Genomic DNA, 15,346 nt, shown 5'->3' on the forward strand with positions numbered 1-15,346 from the left:
AAGTAGACATGAATTTGTCAGGTTTCTTTGAATTCTGCTAGCCTCAGTGGACTTTCAAATAGTCACTGATGGGCTACTTCAAATAACAGTTTGCAATACCATAATAGATTTCATGTGGAGTTCTAAAACTCTCTGTTGAGACCTATGTAGTCAGCTCACAACTCCTCCATCTGGTGAGAAATCTGAAATCTGAACAAGCATTTACAATGCAATAGGTCTCCTCGCAATGACATTATTTTGAGCTATTGGCATTGTAAATGTCACTGTTTTTTCCCCCCCTTCGTGAGATATTAATCAAATGGTGTAATGCAAAATGGAAATAGCTCTCTTTGTTGTAATTGCGAAATCTATTGCATTGCATTTGTACAAGTGTGAGTTTTGTATTGTAAATGGTACTACCTTTTATTAATTTTTTTTATTTTGTATCACATTAATCAAATACTCCTCTGGGGACAGACTATAGCTGCCTGGTCTGGAGGTCTCCCCCCTTGCTAACCTGCTCGAAGGCCTTTATTTTTGGTGCCCTAATAATGGCCCCTTCACTGAGAAAAGGGTGCAGTTGGACGATTAATTTGTTGATGAAAAGTGAGCGCATCCAGCCCTTGGCTCAAACACAATACCAGCAAAGAAGTTTCGGAAGGAAGAGGACTGTACACAAAGGGGCGTGGCACAGAGACAAAAACCACACACACACATGACTATTGCAATGCAAAAGGTCTCGCAGTTACCCGAGTTTAAGCTATTGACATTATAAATGACAATGCCTTTTATTTATGTTTTTAAAACGAAAACAAAAATAAAAAGGCATTGTTATTTGCAACGTCCCCTTTCCTGCTGTACTACCCTTCATCTATTTTTCTTTTTTTTTGTGGTTTTCCTTAATTTATCTGGTAGTTTTCCTCTTCCGTTTCTCTTTTCTAGATCAATAGTTTCCAATGGCTTTCATCTCAGACTGTTTTTCCAAACTTTTAACCCTTCAATAACCTGCCTATACCGCCGTTGCCCAAAGAACACGTTGTGCAGCATGCCAGTATAGAGCCACATACATTTTTTGTGAGAGACCTTATTCCTTGCATCCACCGAAATTAGGAATCACTGTATGAGGCTTTCTCGTGGCTCTGGAGAAAGTGGAAATTAATTCGGACGAGGGGAAAGAGGAGGGTTTTGATGAGCAGCATGCCTTCCAAGCAGTGGTCTTTTACTGGAACAATAGAAACAGCTCTTACGAAGACCACTGTGCAGTCCACGTGCATTGTATACAAAAGGAGTGAAATAGCAAACAGGTGTACACACTCGCCGGTTGACACCGGTGTCGTCCCCGTGGCAGGCACTCTACTCGCACGTGACCAAGGGGATCGAGAAGATTCTAAATGAATCCATCTCCATGTGCTCACTGTTCTTCTGCTAACCATTGAAGGACCGTCCCACCACTCACAACACAGAGCAAACCCTGCTCAGTGTGTTCTTGTGCAGCAGCTTGGGAAAGCACTCTAATCTGCAGGCGAGCCAGTGCCTTTACTATGTGCTCAAGGACTTCAGGGGCTGGCAGAACCCGAGCCTTACCTAAACTGAGGGGGTCCACCAGGCTGTGTAGTGAGAGCTTAACTCGGGAACCGGCACTCCCTTTTTAACCTGGACTTATTTTTAAGTCATCAGACTTTGACCCACAGAGAAAGAGAAAAATGTATAAAGGGGGGAAAGTGGGCGTGAAAGACAAGAAAAACGATATACAGTGATAAACGAAAGTTAAAAAGAACCCGCAAGAGTGAGCAAAAAAACAGACTGGATGTATGGACAGTGGTGGAAGTAAGAAGCACGAGGGAGAATCACGACTAGACAGTCATGTATGCGACAACCTTGGCATTCTACTGTGGCGGCGGAGGGCTCATGAGAAAAAGAAATTGAGGACATGCAGTTATTTGATTTAATATACTCTTTGTACACTAAAGCCATGACTCCAAATCTTTCTGTAACTGATAAAAATGCATAAAATGTCATTGAATGGGTACTTTAGGATCCGCAACCAGCACGGGGGCACTCTGGTGTAATCTGCCACAGTGCCTGGAAGAAGAGAGTCAACTTATTTTTAGTAGACAAACATCTCGCCATCTGTTTTCACTCAGCCGCTTGTTTATATTTGAATCGCGCTTTCACTTTCACTTTAAGTGAAAGTGCGATGCAAAAATAAACACGCGGCTGAGCGGAAACAGATGGCCCCCTAAAGATAAGAAATTGCTTCGTGACAGCCGCAAAAAAGACGATCCTGTCCAGATGGGCCGGACGAAAAAGGAAAAGGGCGGCAACAAAAATACCCCATTTCCAATGGCAGGCCACCGTTTAGCATTAACGGTGACGCAGGCCAACGAAAATGAGGGGCGAGGCTTCAAGTCCCCTTCTGAAAACCCCTCATCCACAATATCTCTCGCAGAGCGAGCAGCGTATGCGCTGCAATGCTAGGCGAGACCTAAAAAAAGGAGAAAACTAGCTTTCTGAGGGCGTTAGCTGTATGTTAAAGGGTACACACTACACTCAATGGGGAGGCTCAGAAGGTCTCTCTGGCAGGTATTGACTACCTCAAGATGAAAATCAAAAGACACCTCTCTAAAACTCTAAAATACAGCATTCCAGCCCTTTCAAGATGGTAACCTTAGTTAAGCGGCCTATCAGGAGCAGGCCAGATGTCAATGGAACCCCCATGGATATGGCTCCTTTTGACTAGGGTAAAGCGGAGCTACCCACTCTTGGATATGGTCCAGGTGCAACCCATGAGTTACGATACGAATGTCACGTGCCTGGAATGATTTTCAGCCATCCTAATAAATGAGAAGCACCTGATGTTAGACAAACCTCCGATTTGAATAGACTTTCTCATCTCGCAAGTGTCCTTGAGATGCACATTACCATGTGGCAGCTCTGTCAGAGTGCGCTTAGTAATGGCTTCCCTTACTCAGCACTTTGTTTGATAGTACTCTTCTAAATCCAAAGCACGCCACCCACCTTAAAGAGTGACTGAGTGTCTATGTCTGCGCATTATTCAGTGCTTCATGGATGGCTTGTGTGAATTTACAACTTATAAAAAGGCCCATTTTGAGTGTTACCTAAAATCTTTCCAATTTAGCTATACAGAGGGTATAGGATGCAGAAGGTTGCCTAATAACATGACCGAACCACTGCTGCACTATCAGCCATAAGAAAAGAGAGGCAAGTTCAGACTCTGTGCATGTTCAGTTTATGGATTCTCTGTTGAGACTACCAACAACTGGGTCATATTATAGCAATTGTAACAGTGGATTGTAGCAAGATTGACAAATCACTGGAGACTGAGTAGAGAGCTTTTCACAAGGCCATACAACAATTTTCCCAAACTGTGATAACCTTACCCTAATTTCCATGGATACACTGACGACTTGGAAGCGATCCACAATTTTCTCTACACCAAGCAATCAAACACTAACTTTAAACCACCATCAAATTCTTTTTACAATTAAAACCAAGTTAATTCATGGAATGAGAGAATTAGATAGTCTACCCACAAACATTACCTTTTCTTGAGAAGATCCATTGCAGAGCCTAAGAACTCATTCTTCATTTTCTGCAGCTTGGCTCCATAGCCGGAAAGATCTGTCGCTTCCAAGAGAAGGGAAGGGCAACAGGAGGATTGTGCTTCTGAGATGAGCCTGCCATCTGCAGCATTACAAATTCCGCTAACACTGTCCGTGTTCGCTGCCGTCAGATCCTGCAAAACACTGTCCTCTTCTTCGCGCTGAACAGCCAACCCCTGTAGAGGGGACCTTGGGACCGGGCTGGAGCAAATGGGAGCTGCAGCTCTGTTGCCTTCCACATTTTGGTTTTTGCTGTCCTCCAACAACCCTTGGTTCACATCCACTGATGTTCCATTGCAGTTAATACGGTCACTAGAATGCAAATTGTTCTGCAAGTGGAAAGCAGATTCAGAGTGCCGGTTAGCATTATCAATTTCATTAGGAGCTTCAACAGTTATTGCAGCAAGTGTGTGCTTTGGAGTTGTTTGTGCCAAAGATAGGCATGAATTTTTATTGATTTCTGTATTGAACGGCTGACTTCTGAAGCTTGCCTGGTTGGCAAGTAGTGCCTCTTCTCTACTGCCTCGAGAGGAGTCTTTGCTTCTCATTCGTTTAAATTCTTCAAAAGTAGGAATGTATAGTCTACCTTTACAATACGCTTTTTTATTCAAATCGGGGCTAGACAAGTGTGTGGCACAGTCTTTTAAAGATTCCTCCGTTTTTGACTTCACAATGGACTTTCTGTCTTCTGAATGATGTAGGGTGAGGTTGGGAGAGCTATTCTGTCTCCTGAGATGAAAACGCCTCCTCGCCTCCTGTTTGATGTCTTCTGGGCAGGTTATTCGCTGGCAAAAACTAGGCCGCTGCCTCAGAAATGGCATTTGATTAGGAGCAATTGTGGCATGCTCTACATATACTGTGCCACAGTTCACAGCGCCTCCATTTTTGCATTGCTGGCATGTTCTGCTTTGGGAAAACTCGCTTGCAACAAAATCGTTCAAGAATGCCTGCGGTCGGATAGGTTTAATTGGCTCGATTACCTTGGAACTATGGAGCCGAAGCTTTTCCTTCAGCTCCCTTTTGGCATCACCATGCAGGACCCTTTCATCTGCTGATGGAAAAAGCCACTGTGGCACTCTGGCAAAAGGATATGTGGGCAAATCTCTGTGGATTGGCATTCTCTCAGAATTCATGGGAATGTGTCTGCAAGCCTCGACAATGGTGCGGACTGGAGGCCTGCCAATGGAACCTTCAGACCAATGACTGGTGCTTTTACAGTGCAAGATGAATTCACTGTCCACACTTCGACAGTGAGTGTACAAATTCGAGTCTGCCACTGTTGCCCAGTGTATGTTCTCGAGGCTCCGATACAGCCTGGTCTCGCCACTGTGGGAAGGTGCCATCTCCCCAACCATTCCAAGGGTATCCATGTTCTTTAATGGGTGCATGGTATTTGGTAGACAGTTCCTTATGTCATGATTTGAATACAGCTGAGTGTTTTGGGTGCTCAAAACAATTTTGGTGTGTTCCTGCCGGTCGTCAATGTTAAGGTATGTCATAGCAGATAATCATGGGGCTACAACAAGCTGATGATTGTGAGCTGAAGAGGAAGTTGTTAGATCGTAAAGCTCAATGGCCATACCTAAGGCAAAGGCATGATAGGCTGGTGGTCACAGACAGTGCATAGTCCTTCTCACACTGTTGATGCACCATCCCAAGACCATTAAAATACGTAAATCCACAAATTGAACTGAGCATTGGTACAGCAACCTATGGAAATGAGAAAACAAACATTGTAAAATGTCGGAATTATTTTTAAAATGTCATCATCAATCCTTCAACGTTAAATGGCATGTATCAATGATATGTTGGATATTTCCAACTACAAGACCGTCAGCAAATTTTCTAATACATATCATCTCTCTAATGTTTGATAAGGAAGTTACATTTTTAAAAATTTAGATTAGTTACCACTTTCTATACTAAAAAATGTCGATTTATTTAATTTCTCTTTCACACTTTGATGGACCTATAGATTGATTAGGGAATGTATGTGAGATGCATGCTCACCGTGTATCTAAGGAACAGCCCCCAACTCTCACCTCCATTAAAATGTCATTAAACTGAGATAAAAAGACAAAACGCCATCACGCCAAGATATCCCTACTGTTGTGATGTCTTTAAAAATAAGTAGCAAAACAGGGTTAATTTGTCATTTTTCATCAAACTCAAAACAAAATAGAACTAACTGCAAAGTGAAATGTCTAATTGCGGATGGGCAGAGGGAGTCTGGCTTGTAAGAAAGGCTGGCGACTATGAAAAGCCTGTAGGTCCATGACCAAGTCAGGCACTTGTTAGTCTGCTACTAAATTTCTAGCTTATGTATATTAGTATGTTTGGGACTGGATGTTTCAGAACTTCATAGGAATGCATGTGTTTGCTTGCTCTCTTCTTTGTGTGTTACTTCCAACCTCAAATACCCACCTCCGTACGCTCTGTGTTTCTCCCTCCTCTCTGTCCCCAGCCCCTTTGTTGCTTCCCACACCCCTCCTGTTTGTTATTTTATTTTATTTTTTCCTCTTCCTTCCGGTCTTATGCTCTTCTTTTGCTTCTCACCCTCCCTTCATTGTTGACTTCTCCCCATGTTAACTTCTCCCTCCAACTGCTCATCCACTGCTCCCCGCCCCTCCCACCAAAATGTTCCCTTGTTTGGGCCCAGCAGCTGCAATTTGCTACTAAGCCACTGCTTTTTCAAAAAGCAATTTGAGCACATTTAAATCATTTTTTCATGTATCCTTTCCAAGACTGGCGTTTGCTGTCTTCATGAAGTGGCTCCGTCATTTCATATGTGCAGGTGTGATGGTGTATGTGCTAGTAGATGTCATTTCACCGGACAGTTATAGCATCATGACACATATGCACACGTGTGATGACCCATGGCACAAGTACACATCATCCTACTGTCTTCTTTTTTCATGCTGATGCTGCACAACATCGGCAAAAAGCATTGGCAAAGCCAATAGTTCTGGACTGGTAGCCAAGAGGCAAAAACATACTTCCTTTACCAGTGCTTGTTTCATTATGAAACGTAAAAGAAAAACACATGCAGTTACAAATTGGAGAAAAACATATTAAGGTGAAAAAAGGTCACAAGGAGAACAATATTTAACATGCATATTTATGAAAAACGTTGCCTACTTAATTCGCAGTAGGAAGAATTTCGGATGTTAAGTTTGCCAGTCTAAGAGACAAACTATTAAGCTCTATCGGACTCTGACAGTAGCAATCTACTCACAGCAAAACTAGGATGACTAGTTTTGCTCCCTTGGCGAGCAGACCAGTAAATCCTAGGACAACACTCATTTGCACTCTGATGTACATAGCGGCGGCCCCTCCACAATGGCAGAGGAAAAAATAAATGATATTTTATTATTGTTTTATTTTTCAGCTGCTGGCTGAGCCAGCGTGTGTTGGGTGGGCCGGGCCGGGCCATGGGAGCGAGGAGGAATGGAGTGCTATGTGTATTTCTAAGTGCACATGTCTGTTTGGCCAGCCGTCTGTCAGAATGTACCTCAAGTTCCACAGAAGCAGAAATGACGATTACTCCCAATGCCCCTGCATCAGTACAGTCACCAAGCAAAGGTAACGGCACTAGCACGGGGGAAAGGGGAAGTGGAAGAGAAGAGACTGCCTCAGGAAGGTGTATGACCTCAGGGTGGTGATTCTGCCTCCTCTGCTGAGTCTTCTGTAGTGTGTGGTTCTTCACTGGCACATCTTAACGAGGTACACCTAATGCACAGAGGTGAAAAGGATTACAAGAACATCCTACTCTTCTATTCTTCCTAATGACTTTTATATTCCTCTGCTCCTACCTTATACTCCTACAGGCTTGCTACTCTTCTATATGGTGATATTCATTGTAATCTTTTTGATTATTACTGACTTGCGCATCTGCAGACTTGAGAATAAAGTTCCATCATCTTACAAAGAACTTGATATGTACATAGTAATGAAATAACGGAATACTCTCTCTCTTTCTTGCAGATTCTGTAGCGTAGAATGTCTAGGTAGCTTCAACAACTTCCTTTGCAAAAGAAGCGCGCAAAAAGGTACAGGGAAAGGTAAAATAGGGCGGAAAGGAAAAGGAAAGGTCGCCAAAGGGAGGAGAGGAAACTGGGGGTTCTGTGCAGATGCGCACTCACTGACTTTAGTCGTTGGCTCAGTCTTGGCTTCTAATAGTTCACAGGAAAATCTGATACTCAGCCACTCCGGAAAACAGCTTCCTTTTCAGATGAACAAACGAATCTTCCAGCCAGTTGAAATCTCCGCAACTTTCCTGACTGAATCTTGGGTAACCGAAAAACCGCTTAACTTGACTACTAGCGGTTGATTCGGCTCTGTGGATTATTCCGAAAATATCTCTCTTCAAGTCCTAGAGCCGTTCTCCTCAGGATACAGGAGCTAACGGAAAACACTAGCTTCTCTCAGGATATCTCGATTGAAGTGCGCAGTTTGCCGCGCGCCCAACCGTCATGTCAAAGATGCACAGCTAATGACGGCAAGAGCCGCGGCCATCTTGAAAGGTCCAACTGCACATAGAACATTATATGTCTCGATATAAATTCACCACTTGCGGCTTCACAAGAATTCGCTGTCTCTTTGGTTTTTGCCATATATGGTGCACTGCTGACACCACATGAGTCTGATTCCTGACAGTACCCCCTCTCAAAGGCCGATTCATCGGCCCAGGTTTGAAAGGGTATCGAATGTGAAATCTTTTTAAAAGTCGAGGAGCATGAATATTCTTAGCTAACTCCCAGGAGCGATCTTATGGTCCATAGCCTTTCCAATCTACTAAGTAGTAAAGCCCAACTCTAGTTCTTTTGGAATCTAATATATCTTTGACCTCATATTCAGGATGTCCATTAATCACTAGGGGCGCTGGAGGCTTCACTATTCTCGTGTTTGGAGTGCATCTTTTAATTAGAGAGACATGGAAAACTGGATGAATACCTGTATTTGAGGGCAATTTTAATTTTACCGTTACAGGACTTAGTAACTTTTCAATTAGGTAAGGTCCCACAAAACGTGGCTGAAATTTCCGATTACCCTTGAGATGGAGATTACGTGTAGATAACCACACCAAATCACCCACCCTGTAATCTGGTGCCATATTTCTATGTTTGTCTGCCTGTTTCTTATAACTCGCTTTAGCCTTGACTAAATTGGATTCTGCCGATTTGCGAGTGTTAACAAGATCTTGCATGAGGTCTTTTACTGCTGGAACCCCCATGTCTCCCTGTCCCATGAAAGGGTTTGGATGTCTACCATAATTTAGGAAGAAAGGAGAGAACCCAGTAGACACATTTTTTGCATTATTACATGCAAACTCTGCCATCCATAAAAAATCAGACCATTCACCCTCCTGATCCAGAAGGAACATTCTCAGATATTGTTCCAACTCTTGGTTGACTCTTTCGGTCTGCCCGTCTGTTTCAGGATGATAACTGGTGGAGAATCTGGTCTCTACTCCCAACCCTTGCATGAAGGCTCTCCAAAAATGGGATACAAACTGAGACCCTCTATCTGAAATCAGGATTTTTGGGACTCCATGTATCTTGACAATGTGCTCACTGAAAAGTTTTGCTAACTCCTTCGCGGTAGGAACCCCTTTTAAAGGTATGAAATGGCTCATCTTAGTGAAGGTGTCAACAAAAACTAACACAGTGTTATACCCATGACTCGAAGGCAGATCCACTATGAGATCCATGGTGACTGTGTGCCAAGGTTGGGAAGGGGTGGGCAAGGGATGCAAAAGGCCTGATGGGGCTTGTCTCATGGCTTTTCCTTGGGCACAGGTTGGACAAGTTCCCACATATTGTATGACACTGGACCGAATCTCTGGCCACCAAAAATATCGTTGAATGAGCTCGAGAGTCTTTTGAATACCTTTATGTCCAGCCAAAGGTTGATCATGGCATGCTTGCATTGCTTTGTGTTGAAGTTCTGCAGTTGGTAAATACAGGGCACCTTGAACGTAGGGTAACTGTTCGAAGATTTCTCGTACAGAATCCTGTTGAACCCAATTCTGTATCTCTTCTGGAGTCAACCTTTTCTTTACTTCTTCTTTGAAATCAATCAAATCAAGTGTACAGATGATCTTGGCTTCTGGGATGATAGTCTTTTGAGTCATTGGAGGCTCTTGAACTTCTGTCTGAATTCGAGACAATGCATCTGCCTTTCCGTTCTTATTTCCTGGGCGATAGGTAATCACAAAATCGAAGTCTGCAAAATAGAGAGACCATCTTAAGAGACGAGGGGTCAAAGTTCTAGCAGATTTCAAAAATTGTAAATTCTTGTGATCAGAATAAACTGTAACAGTATGACGAGCTCCCAGCAAATAGTGTCGCCACTCTTCAAAGGCATCTTTCACCGCCAGCAATTCCTTCTCAGCAATTGTATAATTGACTTCGGCAGGCGTAAGCTTCCTAGAACGAAAAGCCACTGGATGAAGTTGTCCCGTTGTCTTGTGGCGCTGAGACAGCACTCCTCCAATGGCTAAATCTGAAGCATCCGCTTCCACAAAGAAGGGTTCTGCCGGGTCTGCATGCAGCAAAATGGGAGCAGTAGTAAAGCTCTTCTTGAGAAACTCAAAAGCCATCTCAGCCTCCTCAGTCCATTGAAATTTCTGGCCTTTTGTAACGCCCTGAACGTCTCAGGATCGTTTAACAGACACGACAATGAGGACGCAACCACTTGTGAAGGGTTAGTTCTTTTAATGAAGGCAAATAAAATACAAAGAACAAACAAAGGTTATAGTCACTGGAATCCTCCAGGCTAAGTACGTTACCAGCCCACAGCACGGATGGTCCTAACCGTCCTCTGCATATACGCCGATCCCGGCGTATGCCAACAGAGGGCAGAAATGAAATGGCCGACAATGCCAATCGGTAGGCTGTGAGGGGCACGAAGAGTGTTGGGGAGAATCGAGGAGTCAGGGAAACACCCAGCCGGGGTCTCTACCTGAAGGGAGCAGCCGCTCAACCTCTTCCTCAGACTGCACCGGGACGCGGAGTCACCTCCTGGTGATGCGTCACCGATACCCCAATGACAAGCAAGAAGACTGAACCGAGAGCAGCCGCTCGATCGATCCTGTGGACTTCCGAGTCTGTAACGCGGCAAACACCTCCTGGTGTGCGTTACAGCTGGCAGTCCCTGTGTCTCTGGTCGGGCTGGGAGTTACGACTCCAACCAGCAAAAGCGCCACTGCGCTTGGACTCAGCCGAGTCAAAAAGCGAAGCTCAATGGTTGACCGGTAGAGCTTCCGGGTCCTTCACAGGTGACGATGGGGCAAGACACGGCCCAGGGAGTAACGACTCGACCTACCTCCGTTCTTGCCTTACTGGAGCACCACTCCGGAACACTGCTCTTCACGAAGCAGGTACGTCGGTGTAAACACAATATCCGACAGCCTTGTACCTCCCGGTTCCTCCCTTTATAGGGCGTGTTTTCCTTGAGTTATGTAACAGCTCTCCTGTTTACATAAGGGCGTGTTTCCCTTGAGTTATGTAACAGCTCTCCTGTTTACATAAGGGCGTGTTTCCCTTGAGTTATGTAACAGCTCTCCTGTTTACATAAGGGCGTGTTTCCCTTGAGTTATGTAACAGCTCTCCTGTTTACATAAGGGCGTGTTTCCCTTGTATGACAGGAATTCTTGACAGTACATCCTCCCTCTCAGCGGCTCCCCACGGGTCCAGCGCTGGCAGGAAAACGCCGATGGAACAAGGAGACCAAGCGCGGAGCATGAACCCCTTCAGCCGGTTCCCATGAATGCTCCTCCGGGCCATAGCCTTTCCACGCAACCAGGTACCACAGCTTCCCCCTGCGCCATTTGGACGCCCGTATGCCCGACACTTCATACTCCACCTCCGACTCCACGCATACCGGCCTAGGTGTCCCAGACGGCTTGGAGGGTGCTGGTTTGAGCAATGATACATGAAAGACAGGGTGTATCCGCAATGACTGGGGCAAGCACACCTTCACGTTCACGGGACCCATACACTTGGTAATTCGATAGGGGCCCATGTACTTGGGATGGAACACACTGTTCTTTCGAAACCTCATGTTTCTTGTGGATATCCAGACGTAGTCTCCAGTGCGGTACAGTGGCCCGGGCCTTCTCTTCCTATCTGCCGCAGCCTTGTATCTTCTCTTGGCCTCTATTAGGACAGCTCTTGAGCGCATCAACGTGTCTTTTATGTGTGCCACCCTGTCCGCTGTGGCGGGAATCCTGTCCTCTCTGAACGGATGTAGAAATGGCAAGAACCTGGGATGTTGGCCATAGTTGCTATAGAACGGAGATGACTGTGTGGAGCTGTGAGTGGCGTTGTTATAGGCTATCTCTGCAACCCATAGCAAGTCGACCCATTCTTCCCTGCCCTGGTCCACAAAACAACGCAGATACTGTTTGAGCGTTTGGTTCAGGCGCTCGGTTTGGCCGTCCGTTTGAGGGTGGTAGCTGGTGGACAGGGCGGTCTTAACATGCAGCGCAGTGCACCAAGTCTTCCAGAATTGCGCAGTAAACTGCGACCCCCGGTCCGACACGATCACCCCAGGTAATCCATGCAGTCGTACCACATTCTTTAGGAGTAGTGACGCCAATTCCCCGGCCGTAGGGACTCTCTTGCAGGGGATGAAGTGCCCCATTTTCGTCAAGTAATCCACCACCACCAGTATTGCCGTCATCCCCTGGTCTACCGGTAGGCCCACCACGAAGTCCAGTGATATGCTATCCCATGGTCTATCCGGGGTCGGAAGTGGATGTAAGAGCCCTTGGGTTCGGCCATGGTCGGCCTTCATGGTAGCACACGTAGGACACTCCTGTCCCCACCTCCTGACATCCACTCTCATGGTTGGCCACCAGAAATGCCGTCCCATGCTAGCCACCGTTTTTTCAAAGCCCAAATGACCTGCGCATGGAGAGTCATGGCACCAGATGAATGCTTGTTTCCTTAGCCTAGGCGTGGGTATCAATAGGCACCTGCCCTTCAGGGGTATCCCGTCCTTCAGCTGCCATTCTCTGTGACTGAGGAGCCACCTCCGCCATGCGAATGACCTGATCCCTCTCTTTATTCCCCTCAGGAAAGTATCCGGTTGGATAACCCCCAATACCATCCTCGGGGAAATGATGGAACGCTCGGTTGCAGGCAATGGTTCCTTAACTGCAGATTGACGGGACAGGGCGTCCGCCTTCCGGTTTTCCGTCCCCGGCCGATATGTGATGCGGAAGTTGAACCCCGCAAAGAAGATCATCCACCGCAGCTGCCTGGGAGAAAGGTGTCTAGTGGCCGTCATGAACTGTAGGTTCCGATGGTCCGTGTACACCGATACCACATGTCTTGCCCCCATCAACCAATGCCTCCATTCGGTGAAGGCGTCCTTGATTGCGAGAAGCTCCTTCTCCGCAATATGGTAGTTGCGTTCGGCGTCGTTGAGTTTGCGGGACATGTACGCAACGGGATGAAGCACCCCTGTGTCGTGGTTGCGTTGGGACAAGATAGCCCCCAGCGCCACATCCGACGCGTCCGCTTCCACCACGTAGGGGAGATCCGGATCGGGGTGAGCCAACACCGGCGCCTTACCAAAGGCGCTTTTCAGGGCCTCAAAGGCTTTGTTCGCTTCAGGGGACCAGACAAACTCCTTGGACTTCCTCAGTAGCTGTGTGATTGGGGCCACCACTCCTGAAAATCCACCTATAAACCGCCTGTAAAAGTTGGCGAAGCCAATGAAACTTTGGACGTCCTTCACGCTTTGGGGCACCGGCCATTCTTTCACCGCCTTGATCTTTCGTTCTGCCATCTCCTGTCCCTCTGGACTCAGCATCACTCCGAGGAATTCCACGGATGTGACGTGGAAGTCACACTTGCTGAGTTTACAAAACAGCATGTTTTCCCTCAGCTTTTGGAGCACAGCTTTGACGTGGTGTACGTGCTCCTCCACACTGGACGAATAGATGAGGATGTCGTCGATATATACGACCACGTAGATATCCAACTCCTCTCTGAATACCTCATTCAAAAAGTACTGAAAGGCTGCCGGGGCGTTGCACAGACCGAACGGCATGACGAGGTATTCAAAAAGGCCGAACCTGGTCTTAAAGGCGGTCTTCCACTCGTCTCCGTCCCTCATGCGCACCAGATGGTATGCCCCTTTCAAATCCAACTTGGTGTAGATACGAGCTTTCTTGACCTGTTCCAGAAGTACACTGATGAGAGGCAAGGGGTACCGATTTTTTATGGTTATCGCATTCAATGCCCTAAAGTCCACACAGGCTCTCAGCTCCCCATTAGCCTTCGGGATGAAGAAGAGTGGCGAGGCGGCCGGAGACTTGGACGGGCGGATGAATCCTAGCTTGAGGAGTTTATCCAGGTACCCCCGGAGATGCACGTTTTCAGGCTCCGTCAGGGCATACAGCCTGCCGCTGGGAACGCTGGCCCCTGGCACCAGGTCGATCTGGCAGTCAAACTGTCTATGTGGTGGTAGCACTTCCGCCTTCACCTCATCAAATACATCCTCAAAACTGTGATAAGCCTGGGGGAGAGCCACATCTTTTTCTGCCGCTGTAGCCACCGTCTGACTCCCGCTCTCATCTGCGTCAAGGGATTCCGTTCTTATTCCACAATGCAGGATGCAATACGGTGACGTCATTTCGATGCGATGTGTTGGCCAATCCACAAAGGGGTTGTGTTTCTGTAGCCACGGCAATCCCAATATGACGCCATATTGGGGCGCTCGGATGATGTTGAAATCGATTTGTTCCAAATGGTTCCTCCCATATCTCATCGGAAGGACCCCCGTGTGCTGTCCGATGGGCCCCGTCACCAATCGCCTTCCGTCTACCGCATAGACGTCTTCGGGTACTGCTTTGGGAAGAAGCACTAGCCCTAGCCTGCATGCCTCGTTGTGGTCCATAAACATGCCAGTGGCCCCTGAATCCACCATGGCCACAACGGGTATCCACTGGTCATGCACTCCCACGTGCACCGTGATAAACAGGTGTCGTTGTCCCTTAGTGACCGAGTTGGAAAGTGAAGGGATGGATGAGTGACTCCGAGATGCCCCTTCTCTGGTCTTGGAGTCCTCTAGTTTTCCGCCGGTATGTCCACCACGGCTGTTACCGACCGGTTGGCCCGATAACGTGACGTCTTCGGTTTGGCAGGGCATTCACGTACGTAGTGGCCTTTTTTGCCACAATATAGGCACAATCCTTGTTTACGGCGTGACTCTTTCTCCGTGGCTGTGAGGCTCGCTCGTATTGCGCTGATGTCCATGGGTTCTCCCTTGGATGCGGTGGAAGTTTCAGGACTTCCCACCGTCACATAGGATGGAAGGGATTTTCCTTTTCTCCCATGATCCCCCTTTCTTTCACTTAGCCTATGTTCCAGCCGTAATACCAGGTTGATAAGGCCCTCACATGTCTTGGGTTGAGGGTCAATATGAGCCACGGCGTCCTTGAGCTCATCGCACAGCCCTTGATGGAAGAGCGCCGTCTGTTTAGCAACAGGCCACTTGGTTTCCGCAACCAGCCTTCGGAACGCGTTGAGATACTGCACCAGGTCGTTGGATCCCTGTCTCAACTCAAGCATTTCACGGTCCGCCGTGTACGAGTCAGCCCTTCTGTCGAATACCTTCAGGAATTCCTCGCGAAAAGCACCCCAATCACATAAGAGGGGGTCGTCCCTGCTCACCAGAGGTACGGCCCATTGTGCCGCGTTTCCAGCCAAATAGGATATAAGGAAAGCCAC

The 15,346-nt window shown here is 46.9% G+C and overlaps 1 protein-coding gene across 4 annotated transcripts in view; it reads right to left on the minus strand.

Annotated features, from left to right (window-relative positions):
• Positions 1-15,346, minus strand: part of LOC146857026 (uncharacterized) — a 352,541-nt gene that overhangs the window by 63,630 nt on the left and 273,565 nt on the right. For all 4 annotated transcript variants that reach the window (XM_085647519.1, XM_085647518.1, XM_085647517.1 and 1 more), the window contains one exon: positions 3,543-5,312. In XM_085647519.1, the coding sequence (XP_085503645.1) occupies positions 3,543-5,101 (1,559 nt within the window). In that variant the 5' untranslated portion in view covers positions 5,102-5,312. The remainder of the gene's footprint in view (positions 1-3,542; positions 5,313-15,346) is intronic.

This window comes from Triturus cristatus, chromosome 3_2 (genome assembly GCF_964204655.1).
Source record: "Triturus cristatus chromosome 3_2, aTriCri1.1, whole genome shotgun sequence".
In the NCBI taxonomy this organism is placed as follows: Eukaryota; Metazoa; Chordata; class Amphibia; order Caudata; family Salamandridae; genus Triturus; species Triturus cristatus.